Source organism: Mobula hypostoma, chromosome 19 (assembly GCF_963921235.1).
Source record: "Mobula hypostoma chromosome 19, sMobHyp1.1, whole genome shotgun sequence".
In the NCBI taxonomy this organism is placed as follows: Eukaryota; Metazoa; Chordata; class Chondrichthyes; order Myliobatiformes; family Myliobatidae; genus Mobula; species Mobula hypostoma.
In genome coordinates this window covers 20,101,915-20,124,747 of record NC_086115.1, presented here as the reverse complement: position 1 = coordinate 20,124,747, position 22,833 = coordinate 20,101,915, and the positions used below count along the sequence as shown (strand labels likewise).

General features: G+C 43.9%; 1 protein-coding gene across 1 annotated transcript in view; it reads left to right on the top strand.

The window, feature by feature from the left end:
* hk1 (hexokinase 1) overlaps positions 1-22,833 on the top strand; it is a 78,682-nt gene that overhangs the window by 3,545 nt on the left and 52,304 nt on the right. The window contains exons 2-3 of the mRNA XM_063071495.1: positions 9,099-9,261; positions 13,703-13,851. Of these exons, the coding sequence (XP_062927565.1) occupies positions 9,099-9,261; positions 13,703-13,851 (312 nt within the window). The remainder of the gene's footprint in view (positions 1-9,098; positions 9,262-13,702; positions 13,852-22,833) is intronic.

The window sequence follows — 22,833 nt, the reverse complement described above, 5'->3', positions numbered from 1 at the left end:
ACTTGGTAATTGGTTCAAAATCCCTGTATATACCCAAAGTCTTCTAATAGTGAAGCAACCTAGAGTGGTAAAGAACGAATTGCCAGGGGAATGTGGCTGAAGCCTTTATTCCTCAGCTCATCAAACCTCTTATTTTTTCATTAGTCAATTTGTGCCTCTCTGAAGTCGGTGGTTTTGGATTCGTTGAGCATCTTGTACGTTCCCAAACCTCAGCAGTTGCCTCTCATCAGTTACGAGTCAAGATGTTGACTCACTGTTCAGCTGTGGACATCACGTTCACCTGGAATCTCCTGTCGTCACAACAGAACTGTAACGGGCCATCTCCCTGGGTTTCAAACACCCAAGTAATGGATTCCCATACATACATTTGTTGCTGTCGCTGCTTGTGTTGTTCTGCTGAACATTGTGGGCGTGCTATGTTTGCACCGGAATTGGGGATGATTCTTGCAGGCTGTCCCTGGCACACAAATGGAGTATTTCACTGTATGTTTTGATGTACATGTGATTTAAAAGTCAAATATGAATCTGACAGGCTCTGTTCACTTTTAGTAGTTATTCTTTGGTATCGGTCTTGCCATTCATTTCAATATTGTAGGGGGTATGGTTACCATATGAAGCAACTTTGTCCATTCTGTAAATTGTGGACAAAGTTGGCTTATGGCCGTGTGTAAGAACAGAATGTGTTCATTACATTGGGATACCCAGTAGCTTCACTACATAGCTGATGCTGAACTAGGATGGTGAGTAATTGAAATTTAATACATTGTGGAGCATTTCAGTGACGTTCCAGCACAGTCGCAGGTGTGTATCATTCTGACCTTGGGATAATACAGTAACCTCTGGAGCAAGGAAAAAGGACAGTGTTTGTGTGGAGAGTGTAGGTCTCAGTCCTGCTCAATATCCTCGTAAATATCCTTTACAACTTGATGAATGATGCCTCGTCATTCCTCTTCTATGGTGACCATGAGCCTCCTCATTAGCAATGTTAAATAGTTATAGCGAATTTCCCTCCAGCATTGAGGCTAATGAAGGCAATGTACTGAAGAGATAATCCAATTCTTGTACAGTGAAATTTGTGGCAGCATTTTGCAGTTGTAGCTAGTTGCTTCCTGGTTGGTAGGAGCAAGGAATCTACAAGGTTAAAATAGTGGTCGGGTAAGTTTTAACATAATTCTCAATGCATTCCTAGTCATTTGTTCCAGGAAAGGTATTTCTCAAAAGCCAGGCAGAGATCACCAACACTGAAAAGCTAGATATTGTGATCAGTCAGGTTCAAAATTCGTCCCTTTCATCAGCTTGGCTGAGGATAATGCTCCCTGTCAGAGAGCAGTGAAAGTATGGCAGAGGAACCATGGTCCTTTGAGACCCTCTTGTGACTATAAATGAACAGGAATCTCTGCACAAAACGAGCAGAGTCTTCTTGAACAGAGGCACAGTCAGTGTCCTGTAGAAAATTGACAGCACAGAATAGGGCCGTTATTCCATGTCTGTCTTCAACTACTTTTGCACTACTTAATTGTGGTGTTCATATTCATATTCTTACAGTATGTACTTGAGACACAGAGAGGACATTAGAGTTCATGTCAGCTCTAGAGCGACCTCATTAATCTTAGAAATGAATGGGAGTGTAGCAGTTAGCGCATTGCTTTACAGCGCCTGCTGTCGATCGCTGGCCATGGTTTAATTCCCACCGCTGCCTGTAAGGAGTTTGTATGTTCTTCCTGTGACCTTGTGGGTTTCTCTAGGTGCTCTGGTTTCTTCCCATGTTCCAAAGATGTACGTTTTGGCTTGAGTGAGTTGTGGGCATGCTGTGCTGGCAACACTTGTGGGCTGCCCAGTACAATCCTCACTGATTTGACATAAAACTACGTATTTCATTGCATTTTTTATGTGCATGTGACATTTAATCATATTTTCCTGTAACCTGTTCTCTCTCTGTGTGGCGCGTGGCCAAGTAGTTAAGGCATCGGTCTAGTGATCTGAAGGTCGCTAGTTCGAGCCTCAGCTGAGGCAGCGTGTTGTGTCCTTGAGCAAGGCACTTAACCACACATTGCTCTGTGACGACACTGGTGCCAAGCTGTATGGGTCCTAGTGCCCTTCCCTTGGGCAACATCGGTGGCGTGGAGAGGGGAGACTTGCAGCATGGGCAACTGCCAGTCTTCCATACAACCTTGCCCAGGTCTCAGTCATCATCGAAAATCGATGGACAGCCGGAGATTCTCTCTCTCATGCCCATTAATGATGGCTTATTCTCTAACCATCTGCCCACACTATTGGCAATTCGCAGTGGCCAACTAACCTACCAAGTTTTTTTGGGAAAACCAAATCACATGGGGTAAACCCCATGCAGTCATGAAGGAAGAAGACTGTACCTCAGTTAGTATGGGAACTGTTATACATCAGCACCCATATTGGCCCAAAGCATTCGAGGTTTCTCCCTCCTTTATCCCATCAGGCTGAGTTCCTGACCCACATCACTCTGTAAAAGAAAGCATTTTCTCAGCTCCATGTGAACTTTTCTATCATTTACTGTACCTGGTTGTTAAACCCCTCTGGGTTCCTCTGACTAGGCCCTTCAGTGTCCTTTCTTTCAAAGAAAGCTCTGGCCTCAATCCTTCAACATCTTTGTAAATATCTTTTACATCTTGTTGAATGATGTCTCATCATTCCTCTTCTATGGTGACCATGAGCCTCCACATTAGCAATGTTAAATAGTTCCAGCAAACTTCGCCCCAGCATCGAGGCGAATAAAGGCAAGCACTCACGTGTCCTTTTAGTCACTTTATGGATGTGTCCTGCTACCTTTAGGCATCTTTGGACATGGACTACCAATTCTCTGTCAAGTGTTCCCACAACCTATGGACTCACTTGCAAGGACTCTTCATCTCGTTCTCTACTTATTGCTTACTTATTTTTTATTGTTATTATTTGCTTTTATATTTGCACAGTATGCTGTCTTTTGCATGTTAGTTGTTTGTTAACCCTGTTGGGTGCAGTCTTTCATTGATTGTTGTATGGTTGTTGGATTTACTGAATATGCCTGCAAGAAAATGAATCTCAGGGTTGTAGATGGTGACGTGTATGTTCTTGGATCATAAATTTACCTTGCACTTTGAAATGCCCTTTGCTCTGTTACACTTTTCCTTGTCTTGTTGCAAATCCATGCTGTAAAACACATCGTCGTATTAAACCACAGTTACAGCTTTTCTATGCAACTGACCTGACGATTCGTCTGTTCTCTGAAAATGCTTTCCTCATGGCCAGCTTTTGTAGAATTTGCAAACATTCTAGACTCATTTATTAATCATTGTATATTGGAAACGGCAAGGGACTGAGACATGAACCCCGTTGAACTGCCTTCCTGTCACTCAAACCCTGACAACCTTTGCAATTTGTTACCTGCCACTGAGATGATTTTAGACCCAATTTGTCATTATTTTTTTTTCTTGGACTTTTACTTTTTTGACCAGACTACTGAGTGGAGTTCTGTCAATAACCTCATTTGAAATCCATGCAGATTCCATCAAAAGCAAATATTAACCCTTATCTCCTCAGTGTAACAATTGAAAGAAACCTTCAATTAATTTGAACTTTCCTGTTCCAGTTGGGTACAGCTGCTTCTCCTCTCTACCCTGTCCTGACTGAGAACAGACTTTCCAGCTGTCCAAGGGACCTGCTTGGTTCTCACCTGTATGGAGTCTGCAGGTTCCCTCTGTGTCTGCAATGATTTCTCCTGGGTTTTGCAGTTTCCTCGTACTTTCGTTTAGACCATAAGGCGTAGGAGCAGAATTATGCCATTTGGCCCATCGAGTCTGCTCTGTCATTCCATCATGGCTGATTTATTATTCCTCTCAACCCCATTCTCCTGCCTGCTCTCCATAACCTTTGACGCTCTTACTAATCAAGAACCTATCAACCTTCACTTTAAATGTACTGCATAACTTGGCCTCCGCAGCCATCTGTGGCATTGAAATCCACAGATTTACCATGCTCTGGCTAAAGAAGTTCTTCCTCATCACTGTTATAAAGTGACATCCTTGTATTCTGAGGCTGTGCCCTCTGGTCCTTGAATCTCCCGTTATGGAAAACATTCTGGTTGGGTTGACTTGTTCTCTGATCTTAGCAATTTACTTGCAAACGTTTTGTCACCATATGATGAGACATCATTAGTGCGCTGTTAACTCTGGTGTGTTCTCGGAATGCTTGGCCTTTATATACCTACCAGCTGATTGGCCATCATTTTGGAAACTTAAACACGAGGAAATCTGCAGATGCTGGAAATTCAAGCAACACACATCAAAGTTGCTGGTGAATGCAGCAGGCCAGGCAGCATCTCTAGGAAGAGGTACAGTCGACGTTTCGGGCCGAGACCCTTCGTCAGGACTAACTGAAAGAAGAGCTAGTAAGAGACGAAGGGTCTCGGCCCGAAACGTCAACTGTACCTCCTGCTAGAGATGCTGCCTGGCCTGCTGCGTTCACCAGCAACTTTGATGGATTTTGGAAACTTAGTTGTGATGTTGGGAGGAAGTCTCATTGCTGATTGGTTGTGTGGCAAACATCGTGCGCTGTGGTCTGGAATTTTGCCTGTATTGGCTCATAAATAGGATTGAAGTTTACGTGCTTGTTTACAGAAGTGTTTGTGGAAAACCACGCTTCTGGGAATTCTCTTACATGCCACATGTTCGCTTGCGCCATGACTTTCACTGATGCCCAGTGGAATTTGTGCCCCTCTCGATCTTCATGGGACGTCATTTCCAAGATATTTCTTTACGGTATTCACATGAAATGGATACCAATGGAATTTCATATGCAGATGTCTACGAGGTCAACAACACACCAACCAAGTGGGTTGGTCTTCCATGCATTCAAAATATCTTCGAAATGACACAGCCCGGCTGCTCCAAGAACATTGAATGGTGGTTGCACAAAAGCCAACAGCAATGTTGAGGAGAGTGCTTTGCAGACCAAAAGAACAAACCAAGCTATTGGACAAGACCGATGTGGTCTTCAAAATCCAAGTGGGGACTGCAGCAAATATGTTGGCCAAGTTGGAAGAGAACTATTGTCAAGGATCCATGAACATCAACTGGCTGTGAAGCGACATGACCAACTCTCCCTCGTCTCTACCCATGAAACATAGAAACATAGAAAATAGGTGCAGGAGTAGGCCATTCGGCCCTTTGAGCCTGCACCACCATTTATTATGATCATGGCTGATCATCCAACTCAGAACCCCGCCCCAGCCTTCCCTCCATACCCCCTGACCCCCGTAGCCACAAGGGCCATATCTAACTCCCTCTTAAATATAGCCAATGATCTGACCTCAACTGCTTCCTGTGGTAGAGAATTCCACAGATTCACTACTCTCTGTGTCAAGAAGTTTTTCCTAATCTCGGTCCTAAAAGGCTTCCCCTTTATCCTCAAACTGTGGCCCCTCGTTCTGGGCTTCCCCAACATCGGGAACAATCTTCTTGCATCTAGCCTGTCCAATCCCTTTAGGATCTTATACGTTTCAATCAGATCCCCCCTCAATCTTCTAAATTCCAACGAGTACAAGCCCAGTTCATCCAGTCTTTCTTCATATGAAAGTCCTGCCATCCCAGGAATCAATCTGGTGAACCTTCTTTGTACTCCCTCTATGGCAAAGATGTCTTTCCTCAGATTAGGGGACCAAAACTGCACACAATACTCCAGGTGTGGTCTCACCAAGGCCTTGTACAACTGCAGTAGTACCTCCCTGCTCCTGTACTCGAATCCTCTCGCTATAAATGCCAGCATCCCATTCGCCTTTTTCACCGCCTGCTGTACCTGCATGCCCACTTTCAATGACTGGTGTATAATGACACCCAGGTCTCGTTGCACCTCCCCTTTTCCTAATCGGCCACCATTCAGATAATAATCTGTTTTCCTATTTTTGCCACCAAAGTGGATAACTTCACATTTATCCACGTTAAATTGCATCTGCCATGAATTTGCCCACTCACCCAACCTATCCAAGTCACCCTGCATCCTCTTAGCATCCTCCTCACTGCTAACACTGCCACCCAGCTTCGTGTCATCCGCAAACTTGGAGATGCTGCATTTAATTCCCTCATCCAAGTCATTAATATATATTGTAAACAACTGGGGTCCCAGCACTGAGCCTTGCGGTACCCCACTAGTCACCGCCTGCCATTCTGAAAAGGTCCCATTTATTCCCACTCTTTGCTTCCTGTCTGCTAACCAATTCTCCACCCACACCAATACCTTACCCCCAATACCGTGTGCTTTAAGTTTGCACACTAATCTCCTGTGTGGGACCTTGTCAAAAGCCTTTTGAAAATCCAAATATACCACATCCACTGGTTCTCCCCTATCCACTCTACTAGTTACATCCTCAAAAAATTCTATGAGATTCGTCAGACATGATTTTCCTTTCACAAATCCATGCTGACTTTGTCCGATCATTTCACCGTTTTCTAAATGTGCTGTTATCACATCCTTGATAACTGACTCCAGCAGTTTCCCCACCACCGACGTTAGGCTAACCGGTCTATAATTCCCCGGTTTCTCTCTCCCTCCTTTTTTTTAAAAAGTGGGGTTACATTAGCCACCCTCCAATCCTCAGGAACTAGTCCAGAATCTAACGAGTTTTGAAAAATTATCACTAATGTATCCACTATTTCTTGGGCTACTTCCTTAAGCACTCTGGGATGCAGACCATCTGGCCCTGCGGATTTATCTGCCTTCAATCCCTTCAATTTACCTAACACCACTTCCCTACTAACATGTATTTCGCTCAGTTCCTCCATCTCACTGGACCCTCTGTCCCTTACTATTTCTGGAAGATTATTTATGTCCTCCTTAGTGAAGACAGAACCAAAGTAATTATTCAATTGGTCTGCCATGTCCTTGCTCCCCATAATCAATTCACCTGTTTCTGTCTGCGGGGGACCTACATTTGTCTTTACCAGTCTTTTCCTTTTTACATATCTATAAAAGCTTTTACAGTCCGTTTTTATGTTCCCTGCCAGTTTTCTCTCATAATCTTTTTTCCCCTTCCTAATGCACACATTTGACTGGGCATTAGTGAAAGTCATGGAGAGAATTCCCGGAGCGCAGTTTTCCCTGAACAATTCTGTATTCCAACATAGATCTGGATCCTATTTGATCCAATGTGGGCAAAATTCCAGACCACAACGGGCGAAGTTCGCCACACAACCAGTCAGCAAACGAGATTTCCTCCTCAAATCACAATTGAGTTTCCAAAATGACAACCAATCAGCTGATTGATGAGTGTATAAAGACCAAGCATTCGGAGGTCACACCACAGTTAACAGCACACTGATGATGTCTCCTCACATGGTGACGAAACGTTTGCAAGTAAATCGCCAAGATCAGAGAACAACTCAACCCAACCATCAACCACCTACACATTTTCCGAATTAATTCCAGGAAACATCCTCTCCATGTCCACCCTATCTCGGCCTTTCAATATTTGATAGTTTTCAATGAGATCTCCCTCTTCATTCTTCTAAACTCCAGTGAATACAGGCCCAGAGCCATCAAACACTCCTCGTATGATAATACAGCTCAATGTTCCCAATCTGTGCTGCTTGATAGGTTAATTGGCTGTGGCAAGTATTGGTGAGAGTCAAGGGGATGTGAATAGGCATGTGGGAGAGCATAATTTACAAGTGGATGAACGTGATTGCTGCAAGAACTAGTATATTCTAGATGGGCTGCATGGCCTACCATAGCACAAAATGTGAACTTTGTAAATATAGGGCTACCTGATCCCATGCCACTTGTTTGGAAACTTGCACTTGTCACCCTTTATCCATTGGGATTGAAATGCAGCGGGAAGGAGGTGAGTTGGTGCTTTGGTTGTACATGGTCTTGTTCAGGGCCTACGTGGAGCACTGTGGGCATGCAATGCTGTTGGAGATGCACTGGTCTCCATTTACAGCAGTAACATAAACTCCCACTACATCAGTCTACACAGTGATAAATACAAACTTAGGGAGATGGTTGGATTTTGGAACAGAACAGTTTTTTGGAAGGCCTTGGACATACAGAAGCCAGCTGAGCAGAGCCTGGATTAATGTTGAGATGACGCACTGAAGAACAATAACATCTTTATTAGATGAAGATCATTTCCACTGATTGAATTAAATTAGAGTCGAATTGTTCTCCACGTGCTGTTGCATTGAGTAATTATTAAGTCCGCCTTCAAGTTCAAGTTTATTGTCATTCTACCGTACACATATCCACTGCCAAATGAAACAATGTTCCTCCAGATCAAGGTGCATAACACTACATATAACTCACAGCCATAACATATAAAATAATATTACCACAAATAAGTTAACAAAAAATAAGATGCATATGTGATACAAGTTTAAAAAGTAAACAGTAAATAGTCTGACCTCGGTGATTGGGAAGATGTTGGAGTTGATTGTTAAGGTTGTGGTTTCAGGGTACTTGGAGACACATGACAAAATAGGCTGTAGTTAGCATGGTTTCCTTGAGGGGAAATCTAGCCTGACAAATACGTTAGAATTCTTTGAAGAAATAACGGATGGGATAGACAAAGGAGAATCAGTGGATGTTGTGTGCTTGGATTTTCAGAAGGCCTTTGACAAGGTGCCACACATGAAGCTGCTTAACAAGAGCCCATGATATTACAGGAAAGGTGCTAGCATGGAATTGATGGTGTTGTAAAAATTGGTTAAAATGGGGGAACAGGGAGTGGGGCAGCCTTTCTTGCCTCAGTCTCTTCGGGAAATGGAGATGCTCTGTGCTTTCCACAGAGGAGCTGTGTATGCAGTGAGCAGTGGTCAGCCTACACCTTCCTAAAGTCCGCAGTAATCTCTTTGGCCGTGTCAATGTTGAGACTCGGATTGTCGTGCTTACACTGTTCTACCAGCCACTCTGCCTCTCTGTATGCAGTCTCGTCATCGTCATTGAGACCAACCGCTGTTGTGTCATCGGCGAACTTGATGACTTAGTTTGAACTGGATGCAGTCAAGCATCAGCAGCGTGAACAGCAGAGGCCTGAGTGCGTGTATGTGTGTGTGTATTCTTGGCTGTAACTAAAACATTGTTTTCTTCAACAGATCGACAAATATCTATATGCAGCACGCCTCTCAGATGAAACTCTACTTGATGTGATGGCACGGTTCAGGACGGAGATGGAGAAAGGACTAGGAAGGGACACTAATCCAACGGCAACAGTCAAAATGTTGCCCACTTTTGTTAGATCAACTCCGGATGGATCAGGTGAGGTGCTCTCTGCAGAGAATTATCTTGCAATGTGAGATATTCTACATCTCCTGGTTAGGAAGGTGTAGTGGATGGAGATGTATGTTAAATGAGGAGGAGAATGTACATTGGTGGTAACATGGTGTTGGGAGGGGCAACCTGATAGAAGGATATAAAATTATGAGGCATAGGTAGGGTATCTTTATTCTCCTCAAAGAGGGCAAATCTTAAAGAAGTTGTGTGAGGCCAATTTTTGTTTACAGAATAGTAGATACCTAGATGTGCTGCTGGCGAGGTGGTAGAAGCAACATTTAAGAGGCATTTAGACAGACTCCTGAACAGGAAGGAAGCGAGGGAACAAGAAATAATCTACAGGAGGAACTTAGATCAGGCAGCAGTGATGGGGGGGTGGGTTTGGATGGAAGGAATTGTTTTGAATTGGAAACGCTGTAGATAACTTGATGGTAGATAATTTCTCATAATAATAATTTCGATGGAGAGGAAGGTACAGCTGCCTGAATGTCCAAGACATCTGATGTGGAAAGTGTTAGAACAGATGGAAAGAAGCCGCAGAACGTGGGACAATGGAAAATAGCCCTCATTGGGCGTCATGGGGGATGAGGGCTCCTGTAGTTAATCTGTGGGCTTGCTGAGGATAGTGGTGCCCCGAGGTGGAGATAGGAAATGGAAGAGCCCATTAGGGACCGTGTGAAGGCAAGAGCAAAGATCACGAGGTCAACAAGGGTGATTGAGCGTGTTGGATGCAGTGTCGATACAGTCATCAGTTTAATGGAGAAAGAGACTGGAGCTGTGTGTGTTCCTGTGATGGCATCTTTGATTGACAGAAAATGACCCATAGGAGAACTTCAGTGTTTGTGAACACATTTTCAGCCTGGTGAAAGAGATAATGAGGGGAGTTGGTTGGGTCAGAAGTAGAGAGCCCCCAGATAATCCTAGTGTGGATTAGTGGTGTACAGGGAGAGAATGTCCATGGAAAAGGATCTGGGAATTATTAAAGTGGTGGAGGGCCAGTATGACAGAGTTCAGAAACTATGGGGGCCATTCTGTGGTACAGACTGTCCTGGAAGAAGTCAAGGCGAATAGAATCAATTCCTTCAAAAGCAGCTTAGATATAATTTAAAAGTTGCTGGTGAACGCAGCAGGCCAGGCAGCATCCCTAGGAAGAGGTGCAGTCGATGTTTCAGGCCGAGACCCTTCGTCTCTTACTAGCTCTTCTTTCAGTTAGTCCTGACGAAGGGTCTCGGCCTGAAACGTCGACTGCACCTCTTCCTAGAGATGCTGCCTGGGCAACTTTTATGTGTGTTGCTTGAATTTCCAGCATCTGCAGAATTCCTGTTGTTTAGATATAATTTTGATACTTGGCATGGTTGCTTCTCAAGGTCAATGACATACTCTGCTATTGAGGTTTTCTCCACCTATTGTTTGGTTGTGATGTAGGCTAGTCATTACAGGCTGATTGCCATGCCTAGTCAACATCACCAGTATTGTTTTTGGATGGTAAAAAGTGGACTGCATGGACTTCTTACTGCTTGGTAATTTTTGTGTGTTGTGCAGAAGTTCCACTATGACTAGGGTACCACCTGGATGGAAAAGCCATGTTAGCTAGCTATGTGTGCTGCTGTATTTGGCTAGAGTTGGATTGATCATTAGCATTCATGTTAAAAACCAGATTATGTTACTGGCAGGTAAAGACAGCTGCTGTACACATCTGTATTTGGAAACGTGTTGCCGATCTTCTGTTGAATTGGACTGGAAGGATTGGTCTAACCTGGGCGGTGGCGAAGAAAATTTGTTGATACGTGGCATGCAGTGCAATTCCTCTATTTGGTAAACTCCATCCATAATAAACAGATACATAATGCTTTATTGCTCAAATGAAACAGTGAATGATTTTCTACGACCCGAGGTTAGCGAGATATTTTCACAAGAAAAGTCTCATGGCGCCAGCTGGGTGGTTGCACGTAACATTGGATGGTACATTCTGAAATCTTTGCAGACCTGGAGTACACATCAGTATTTTGATAGTAAGCGGTTACATTAACAGCACTATTTAGAAATGATGTTATCTTTCAATTGTATTTTTAAAATGTGCCTCATTTATTTCAATCTGTCAATAGTAAAGCAGTAAATAAGCAACAGGACTCAATCCTTTTTCCTTGAAGTCCATAAATATTGTTACTAATTCACAAGTCAGTGATAATCTGTATTTAAATTTACCGTGGCACATGAGAGCCTGTATTTATGAAGATTATCACTAATTTGGGCACACCCTTTCAAAAAGGTTTGCTGCAGGTAGGGTAGAGTCAATGTGCCTAGTTCTGGAGAGTGAATAGGCTAAACAATGCATAATTATTTGGTTGTTCAGCAAACGTCTTACAATTGTTGATCTGTTTGGAAGGATTGCACTGCATATGTTTTCATATGTGAATATACAAGTGACACCTGGGTGAATTAGGTGTAAAAGTTAAACATTTAAACACTGTAACTCAAATTCATTCTCACTTCCTCATATTGCTCAATCATACTTTTGCACCTTATCTCACTGTTTAAATCCAATTCTGCCAGCTAGGCTCCACTCGCCTTCCCTTTGCCTCTGCTGACTCACGTCACCTCAGTGCGCAGAACCAGATCTGAAAAAAAAGCAGGTTTGACTGAGTTTTCCAGAGGCCCAGCAACTCGCTGTTTGTTCTCCTTCATTCACAGACTATTAATGCAATTAAAATGACTGCGGCTGATAGCCTCTTGGAGTGGGCTGTCAGGTTAATAAGTGGAACACTTATCATTTGCACAGTTACTCTTACAGATGATGTTGCATGCTGGATGTTGTGTACTGCAAGGTCACATTGTTAGAAATACACCAAGAACTGACGTCACTTAGGGGAGGAAAAGCTATATTTGATTTGTGTTATATTATACCCATCATCCACTGCAGATTTTTGCCACTGTAGTTATTTTATCCTGTTTAGGTTATGCACTGGACAATTTTATATATCTGTTAGCATATTTCATATTAATTCTCTGTGTAGCAGCATTTGGGAGGGGCTGTGGTTAGGAGAAGGATCAATTACAATACACTTCAGTGAGATTCTCACATCTGTCTTGGGAATTGTTAGCCAATACCTCTCTTGAAATGAGCGAGATTAGGTCCTCCAGAAATGGATCTCCCAGTGGCCACACATTTTAATTCCACATCCCATTCCCATTCTGATATGTCTATCCAGGGCCTCCTCTACTGTGAAGATGAAGCCACACTCAGGTTGGAGGAACAACTTATATTCCGTCTGGGAAGCCTCCAACCTGAAGGCATGAACATTGACTTCTCTAACTTCCGCTAATGCCCCACCTCCCCCTCGTACCCCATCCGTTACTTATTTATATACACACATTATTTCTCTCTCTCTCCTTTTTCTCCCTCTGTCCCTCTGACTATAACACTTGCCCATCCTCTGGGTTTTTTCCCCCCCTCCCCCTTTTCCTTCTCCCCGGGCCTCCTGTCCCATGATCCTCTCATATCCCTTTTGCCAATCACCTGTCCAGCTCTTGGCTCCATCCCTCTCCCTCCTGTCTTCTCCTATCATTTTGGATCTCCCCCTCCCCCTCCCACTTCCAAATCTCTTGCTAACTCTTCCTTCAGTTAGTCCTGACGAAGGGTCTCGGTCCGAAACGTCGACTGTACCTCTTCCTAGAGATGCTGCCTGGCCTGCTGCGTTCATCAGCAACTTTGATGCGTGTTGCTTGAATTTCCAGCTTCTGCAGAATTCCTCGTGTTTACGAGATTAGGTCCTCTGTCTTTATCAAGTTTTCTTTGTTCACTGTTTCAGTCGTGTTTCCACTTTGTTAATCGTATCTTCGAAACGTTTTCCAGTTCATGAGCTCCCGGGATAAGCTTGAGTATCACAGGGAGGGAGCAGAGTTCCATCCTGCAAGCTGGGTGGCGGCAGCAGCTGATGATCCAAAGGAGCATGCCCCCATGGGGCGGAATATTTTAAACCCAGCCAGTGGCCAAAGCCTATATTTTCTGCTGGGTGACTGGGAGCCATCAGATACTCTTTCTGCCTCGTGTTTTTTTTACAGTATATTCCATCCGTCACTACTTTGTCCCTTCTCCCAATCAGTCCAAGTCCTTCTGCAGGCTCCCTGCTCAGTGAACTCCACCTGCCTCTCCTATCGTCAGTGGAAGTGCAGTAAATGATGAGCCTCACTGATGTGAGTAGAATTTGGAACTTGTGTCGTTGGAAGGATGTAGCATGTGTTGTAGTGGATTGGCATCTACGTGGTCATGGGCTAGTGGCAGGGCTTGTTTGAACTGGTGGGGTTAATGTTTATGTTCTTCCTTAAGGTGGAAATGCAAATTAGAACATGTCCTCAGGGATTTAATTCCAACATTCTGCACTTGCCGTAACAAAACAATCATTCTCTCTTCTGGTATTCCCTACAGAAAAAGGGGACTTCCTTGCTTTGGATTTGGGAGGGTCCTCTTTTCGAATTTTGCGCGTGAAGGTGTCTGACGAGCGACAGCAGAAGGTGGAGATGGAATCCCAGATCTATCCTACTCCGGAAGATATCATGCACGGCAGTGGGTCACGGGTATGCCATCATTTCATTCACTTCTATTCATTTGGAAGTTGTTGTATTTGAAATAAATAACCACAACATAAACTATATTATGTTCAGTTGAATAATTACACAGGAGTGTATCTTTGGAGAACCATCACACTTCCTTCTATTACCCTTTCCCTTCCACATCTCCAAGCTTTTCTTTTGAAAGTGTGAAATTAAAAGTTATTAGTACATGGCTTGAACAGTGAGAATGGATCCAGAGTTAAGGTTATACTGTGCCTATAAAAAGTATTCATCCCCCCCCCTTTTGAAATTTTCACGTTTTATTGTTTTAAAAACATTGAATTGCACTGGGTTTACTTTGGCTTTTCCTGACACTAATCAACAGAAAAAAAGACTTTTGTGTCAAAGTGAAAACAGATCTCTGCAAAGTGATCTAAATTAGTTATGAGTGTAGAACACAAAATAGTTGATTATGTGAGTATTCGCCCCCAAACCACATCATCACTGGTGCAGCCAGTTGGTTTTAGAAGTCACATAATTATTTCAGTGGCGATCACCTGTGTACAATTGATTGTAGTAAAATACAGCTGTATTTGCAAGGTCCAACTGCTGGTGAGTCAGTACCCTGGCAAAAACTACATGAAGACAAAAGAACACTCCGAGCAGCTCGGTGGAAAGGTTATTTAAAGTACAAGTCAGGAGATGATGCAAGAACATTTCCAAGTTGCTGAATATCCCTTGGAGTACAGTTAAGTCGATCATTAAATGGAAAGAATATGGTAAAGCTGTAAATCTGCCTAGAACAGGCCATCCTTAAAAACTGAGTGACCGTGCAAGAAGGGGACTAGAGAGGGAGGCCACCAAGAGACCGATAACAACTCTGGAGGTGTTACAAGCTTCAGTGGCTGAGATGGGAGAGACTGCACGTACAACAACTGCTGCCCGGGTGTTTCACCAGTCGCTGCTTTATGGGAGAATGACAAAGAGAAAGCCACTGTTGGAAAAAACTCACATGAAACCTTAGCTAGAGTTTGCCAGAAGACATGTGGGAGACTCTGAAGTCAGCTGGAAGAAGATTCTATGGTCTGATGAAACCAAAATTGAGCTTTTTGGCCATCAGACTAAATGCTATGGTTGACGTAAGCCAAACCCCCCGAGAATCAAAAATCATCCCTATTGTGAAGCTTGGTGGTGGCTGCGTCATGCTGTGGGGATGCTTCACTGCAGCAGGCCCTGGAAGGCTTGTGAAGGTAGAAGGTAAAATGAATGTAGCAAAATACAGGGACAGCCTGGAGGAAAACCTGATGCCGTCTGCAAGAGAACTACAACTTGGGAGGAGATCTGTTTTCTGCTAGACAATGACCCCAAGCATAAAGCCAGAGCTACACAGGAATGGCTTGAAAACAACAAAGTTAATGTCCTGGAGTGGCCAAGTCAGAGTCCAGACCTCAATCCATTTGAGAATTTGTGGCTGGACTTGAAAAGAGCTGTTCGCTCATGATCCCCGTGCAATCTGACAGAGTTTGACCAGTTTTGTAAAGAAGAATGGGGAATAATTGCAGAGTCCAGATGTGTAAAACTGGTAGAGACCTATTCACACGGACTCAAGGCTGTAATTACTGCCAAGGGTGTATCTACTAAATATTGCCTTGAAGTGGGTGAATACTTTGCGATCAATTATTTTGTGTTTTATACTTGTAGTTAATTTAGAGCACTTTGTAGAGTACCACAAAAGAGTCACTTTCTGTTAATCAGTGTCAAAAAATGCCAAATTAAATCCACTGTAATTCAATGTTGTAAAACAATAGAACTTGAAAACCTCCAAGGGGAGTGAATACTCTATATAGGCACTCTATATTCTTAGTGTGAGATATGGTAGCTCTGGGAGACCTCCTGGATCCCTGAAAGACTACATCTGCATGAATTGGATTGGTCTACAGCTCCCTAGAGCCCATTTTAAGGAGGTGGAGCTACAGCTGGATGACCTTCGGCTCGTAGAGGAGAATAAGGAGGTGATAGATAGAAGTTACGGGGAGGTGGGCATCCCCCAAAGTTGCAAGAGACGGTTACATGGGTGACTGTCAGGAGGGGGAAAGGGTATAGGCAGCAAATGCAGAGTACCCCTATGGCCGTGCCCCTCAGTAATAAGCAGAGAGTTTTGGAAGTGTTGTGGGCTTAGCCTACCGGGGAAAACACAGTGATGGGGTCTCTGGCACTGAGCCTGGCTCTGTGGCTCAGAAGAGGAGTTCAGTAATGATGGGGGGTTCCACAATTAGAACAACAGACAGGCAAAGGACATGCGGATGATATGTTGCTTCCCAGCTGCCAGGGTCAGGGATATCTCGGATTGGGTCCATTGGGTGACGGGGGAGGGTGAATAGCTGGAGGTTGTGCTTACCTATTGGTACCAATAGCATTGTAGGAAATGGGATGAGGTCCTGAAGAGAGAATATAGGGAGTTCAGTAGAAAGCTGAAAAGCAACACCTCAAGGGTAGTAATCACTGGATTGCTGTCTGTGCTACGCGTCTGGATGATTTGGCAGATGATAACATGGCTGAGGAATTGTTGCAGGATTTCAGATCTCCGATTCATCGGGATTCCTCCCAGGGAAGGTGTGACCTGTACAAAAATGGTGGGTTACACCTGAACTCGGGCGATCAATATCCTTGCGGTCAGCTTTGCTCGAGCTGTTGGGGAGGGTTTGAACTAATTTTGGCAGAGGGACGGGCACCGGACTGATAGAGCTGAGGTTGGCACAGTTGGTGTACAAGTAGAGGCAGTGTGTAGTGAGACTGTCAGGAAGGACAGGCAAATGATAGGACATAATTGCAGTCAGTGGGATATTGGCCTTGTGTAGGAAAAGTAATGCATGGCATGGATTAAAAGAGCATTTCTACAAAGAGCGCACAATAAAATAGACATCAAATGCCCATGGAGTGGATGAGCTATGCACAGGTGGAGACAATCAAGGTTGGTTAAAGGTACCAGTGGAACTCAATGTATTGGTGTCAAATGAGAGCTCCATTGAAGGAACACTTACTAGATGTATCCCTGGCAGCATGTTAGTGCGTGGGGAAACTAAGTACAATGTATGTTTCTCCCAATTCCTTACAATACAGAAACCTGTTCAGCCCATTGAGTTTTTGTCAGGTCTCCGAGCAAGCCCATTTCTAAATCCCTGACTTGCAGATCAACTACACTCACCTGAGTGTACCTGAGCAATTTGACCTGGCCAGTTAACCGAACAGCGCACATATTGATGGGGAATGGGAGGGAACTGGGGGAGCTATACAGTCCTTGGAGAATGTGTAAATACTTCAAAGAAAGCGCCCAGGTCAGGATTATAACACGAAGTGGGAAAAGGAGACCATTCAGCCCTTCACCTCTCCTCCGGCCCAGCAGCGTCTTCGTGATGGTCTGCCTCAGACCCTCTTCTTGTGCCTGTTCTAATGGTCCTCAATTCCCTCATCTTTCAAAAATGTGTCTGCCTTCTCTCTGAATACCTGAATTGTGGAACTGTGAGGTGGCAGTGTGCCACAGTGCAGTCCAGGAGTAAGCCAACTGTCTCAAGACAGTGGACTAAGAGCAAACAAATCATGTATCATTGGCGTACAACAAGACTGCACCAAAGCTATTTGGAGAATACTTTCTGAAGGTGGTGAGTCCAAAAAAGCTAGAGAGCGATGTGGTGTATAATAGTGGTGACTAGACATGCACCATACACCCCAGCTCATAGCATCGGATGCCCATATTGAAGAATGACTGCTCCGTCAAAGTTCAAAGTTTATGTCACCATGTACTACGCTGAGATTTGCTTTTATGCAAGCATTCACAGTAGAGCAAAGGAATTCAATAGAATCAATGAAAAATACACACACAGACTGACAAAACAAAAGCATAAATAAATTAATAGTACTGAGAATATGAGTGGTGGAGCCCCTGAAAGTGAGCCGATAGGTTGTGGAATTTGTTGATTGCTGAGGTGAGTGGGGTTATCCGAGCTGGTTCCGGAGCCTGATGGTTAAAGGGTAATAACTGTTTCTAAACCTTCTAGAGTGGGGGCTAAAACTCCTGTAGCTCCTTCCTGAAGGCCGCAGTTAGAAGAGAGCATGGCCTTGTAGGTGGCGGTTCTTGGTGATGGATGCTGCTTTCCCGTGTCAGTGTTCCTGATAGATATGCTCAGCGGCGGGGAGAGCTTTTCCTGACATGGACTGGGCTGTGTCCAATACTTTTTGTTGGCTTTTCTCTTCTTGCTTACTGCTGTTTCCATGACAGGCAATGATGCGACCAGTCAAGGTACTCTCCTTGGTTCTGGAGGCTCCTCCGTGTTGGTTGTAGGAGTTGACTCTGGCACTGCAGGAAGTGGTTTGGACAGCTCTGGTCACCTTTCTTCTCTCACGATTGACTCCGCTCTCCTCGACTGATTGATCTGATTGATGTGTCGTCTCCAAATGATATCAGACACAATCTCCCCTGTGTAGGAGAGTGGTCCAGTTCTGTCTTTAATCTTTCTGAGTACCATTTTTGATCACCTCTGTAGTCCCTCGCCAGGACTGCTTGTCCAGGAGTGAAACATCACACCTCCTTGTTCGAGGAGCCTTCAATTTGCCTCAGCTGTTTTTTCCTGCATACTCCTTCTGAGACTGGGTTTGAGGAAATCCAAGTGTCTACACAAGGGACGACCCAGCTGGTGAGTTGTTGGTTGCCATATGCAAGGAGGAAATTGGGGAGCTCTGAGTCTGTGCTAGTGTAGAGTGTTCTGTTGACATTGCTTGCGGTGCATTCCTTAGACTCTGAGCTGCTGATCTATCCCAGGTCACCAGACAAAACTTTGAGCCAACGCTTTCATTTTGACAATGCCTAAATGACCGGCATGTAGCTCCTCCAGCTTGGATGGTGCAACAACTCTCAATCCCCGCATAAGGCAACCTCTGTCAAGGGCAAGTTCACCCCAGCACTGGTAAAAATGGTGGAACTGGGTTTTCTGCTGCACGTTCCAGTCAATTTGGGTGGCCATGTAGACCTGAGACAGTGTGGGATCTTTTCTGGTTTCCCTTTAGATCAACTCTCCTGTAATAGGGAGATTTAATTTGCGTTAGGGAGAATACATCAGGAGGAATATTCTCTTTTGTAAATTATTTAGGTATTTCCTTTTCCAAGGGTTGCAATCCATCAGCATTTCCATGATTTGTCATCCTCTTGAATTTGATCTTGTACTTGTGTCCTCGAAGAAACAGAGCCCATATCTGCGTTCCTGCTGCTGCTGTTAGTGGAACACCCTTCTGTGGATTGAAAATGGACACTAGTGGTTGATATTCAACAATGGGGGTAAACTCTTTCCTATACAAGTATTGGTTGAAATGTTTTACACCCCAAACCAGACTCAAGGCCTCTATCAGTCTCTGTGTAATTACTCTCTGCAGCTGCAAGGAAAGATGATACAAAGGCTGTGGGGCGTTTACTTCCATCACTCGTCACATGTGACATAACTGCACCTGTACCACGAGGTGAAGCGTAACATCAAACTTCACTGGATGATGTGGATCACAATGTGTGAGTACGGTGTCTGGCATCACCACTTCCTTTACCTTTTTGAAAGCCACCTCACACTGCTTTGAGCATTGCCTTTTCTTCCCGATCTGTAGTCATGACTTCAAGGGATGGAGCACAGTGGCCAGCTTTGGCAGGAACTTGTTATAGTAATGGACAATTCCAGGAAAGGACTGACACTGTGACACGTCCTTTGGCCTTGGAGCATCTACCACTGCTTAAGTTTTCTCAGCGCACTTGTGTAAGCCTTGTGCTTGGATGGTGTGACCACAGTAAGTGATGCTTGGTTTAAAGAATTCACACTTGTGGCGTCATGCTTCAACCCCATAATCTGCTGATCTTTTTAACGTTGTCTTGAGATGTTGGAGATGCTCCTTGTTGTTCTCACCGATAACAATAATGTCATCCATGTACCAGCCTTGCAGCACCTGGTTCATGGCTTTCTGCCAGAGTGCAGGCGCAGATGCTACTGCAGAAATAAGCCTATTAGGGTGATAAACTCCTTTGTGAGTGTTTTTGGTGAGAAGCTCTTTGGAAGAGCTCCAGAAAGATTTGCAAAGATATCCTCTATCCTGGGCAGAGGATACTGATCTACTTTTGTTACAGGGTTGCCGGTGATCTTAAGATCACCACACATCCTGACAGACCCATTCTTCTTGGCTTCTGGGACCACCGGTGTTGCACATGGATGCCATTCAACCTTGGAGAGAATTTCTTCAGCCTCCATATGATCTAGCTCACTGACTACAGATGGTATAAGGAACTGGAGGGGCTTTGTAAAACTTGATTGTGGCCTTTTCATTTAGCGATATTTCATCCTTGATATGTTTGAGTTTTCCAATACCATCCTTGAACACTGCTGCGACATTCATACAGCATTTTCATTTAAGTCTAGCCTAATCGTGGGACAATTGACAATGACCAATTAATCTGTCAACAGGCATTTCTTTGGACTGTGGAATGAAACTGGAGCACCCAGAAGAAACCGAGGCAGTCACAGGAAAAGCATGTAAGCTGATTGGAGGCAGTGTCGGGAATTGAACCCAGGACGCCTGTACTGTAAAGCATTGTGCTAACCACTGTACCACTGTACCTCCCTTAGTTCATTTTCAGTTGACTCTTTTGCAGGAGGGGTAGCATGCAAATGGTGGATGGATCTCCAGTGAAGTTGTAGTTGTCTCAGCCACTTGTGTCCCCCCAATTCTGGTCCTCCTGTTTCTACTACATACAAGCCAATGTAACACCTTATATTCCGTCTGGGTAGCCTCCAACCTGATGGCATGAACATCGACTTCTCTAACTTCCGCTAATGCCCCACCTCCCCCTCGTACCCCATCTGTTACTTATTTTTCTCATACCCCATCTGTTACTTATTTTTATACACACATTCTTTCTCTCACTCTCCTTTTTCTCCCTCTGTCCCTCTGAATATACCCCTTGCCTATCCTCTGGGTTCCCCCCCCCCCCAACCCGTCTTTCTTCCCGGACCTCCTGTCCCATGATCCTCTCGTATCCCCTTTTGCCTGTCACCTGTCCAGCTCTTGGCTCCATCCCTCCCCCTCCTGTCTTCTCCTATCGTTTTGGATCTCCCCCTCCCCCTCCTACTTTCAAATCCCTTACTCACTCTTCCTTCAGTTAGTCCTGACGAAGGGTCTCGGCCTGAAACGTCGACTGCACCTCTTCCTAGAGATGCTGCCTGGCCTGCTGTGTTCACCAGCAACTTTGATGTGTGTTGCTTGAATTTCCAGCATCTGCAGAATTCCTGTTGTTTGTTGGTGGCTTATTGGTTGCTGTGTTTTATTGTTACGGATGTCATTCCCACGGGAATGATCTTTTCTCCTGTTCTTAGTTGGAGGCGTCAGTTCAGTATCTTCGGAATAGCATTCAAACTAATTTTGTGGAATGACTGAAAGAGCTGAGCCAGTGTACAATTCTATTGTTAGTTTTCATATTGTAAATCTCAAGGCTATTCTGTCCTCTGTCACTCATTATTATCAGATTTTTCATCAACAGCACACAGATTAGTGCCCTTTTTGAAACTACAGCTCGACTTTTTATCTTTTTGTCTTCCCTGTGCAGTCCATATATTTTTGTCTGCCCAACATGCTGTTTTTGTATGTGTCTTACTTTGTAGCATCTTCTACAAGCTTTGCCTTTAAATCTGCATTGGTCTCCTCAGACAGTTTCTTCATTTCAGCTATGTATGCTGAAATGGGCTCTCTTTCCTTTCGATTCCGCTTATGAAACCTAAAGTGTTCTGCAATCAACAATGGTTTTGGTTCAAAATGTTCCTGCATTATTTTCACAATATCAGCAAAGCTTTAAGCAAGCTGTCAGTGCACTCAGCAAAACTGGTACCCGTTTCTCATTGGCCATTTCATTTGATTTGAAATACTGCTCAATTCACTCGGTATACAAAATACAGTTATCTCTTGTGCAGTCGAACACGTCCATCTTTCCAATGTAGCCAGCCATTTCTGCTTTTTTAAAAAAATTTCTGATCATTATCAGTGTTTATTTATCTGTGAAATTTTCCATTTCCTGCCTTTTTAAAAACTCGATGTCTCTGTCCCCTTGCGAAGAAACATGTGCTGCACTGCTATTTTTTAAATTCTAACATCTGAGTTTCAACAGATAGGTAGTTGTCTCTGGTTCATTCAAAACTTCCTCACCACCACTGTTTCCTTAACTCCAAGACATTAAAAGTAATTGAAAGCAAAACAAGGAGCCCGGAAATAACTCATGTACGTTTGTCTTTAAGCAAGGCGAGCAAGTTTCAGGTGGTAACATCATGACATATCCAATTCACTTTACAATAAATTATTTAAATGAATAAGAACGTTTAAATCAAACAATATATTTACAATATTACTCAAATATTACTGGAAAATCAAATGCCCAACACCCACAAGTGCAGAAAGTGTAAGGAGGTATTTTAAAAAGGGAAAGGACAACCAAAAAAGGCATGAGTTATCACTGTTAGACAAGATTAAGGAAAATCCCAAAGCATTTTTTTATAATTATGTTAAGGGCAAGAGTGAAAGTAGGGAAAGAGCAAGGCCCAGTTAAGGATCAAAGTGGCAATCTATGTATGGAGCCAAAGTCTAAAATGAATACTTCACATCGACTCTCTAAGAAATAGTCGGACATTCTATTCTCTAGGGAGTTGTAGGAGATTTTAAGGAGGGAGACAATGCAATTCTAGAATGTCCTCATTTAAAAAAAGGAGTTGTTAGATTTTTTTTTCTGTCTTGAGATGTAGATAAGTACCCAGGGCCTGATGAGATACATCCCCAGCTGCTATGGAAGGCAAGAGAGGAAAGTACTGGAACCCTAACTTCATTGGTTGCAGGTCAGACATCAGAAGAACAGCAGAGATACAGTCAGGTAATTACAGGCCTGTAAGTCTATTGCCAGTGCTAGGGAAGGTGTTGGACACAGTCCTGAGGGATAGA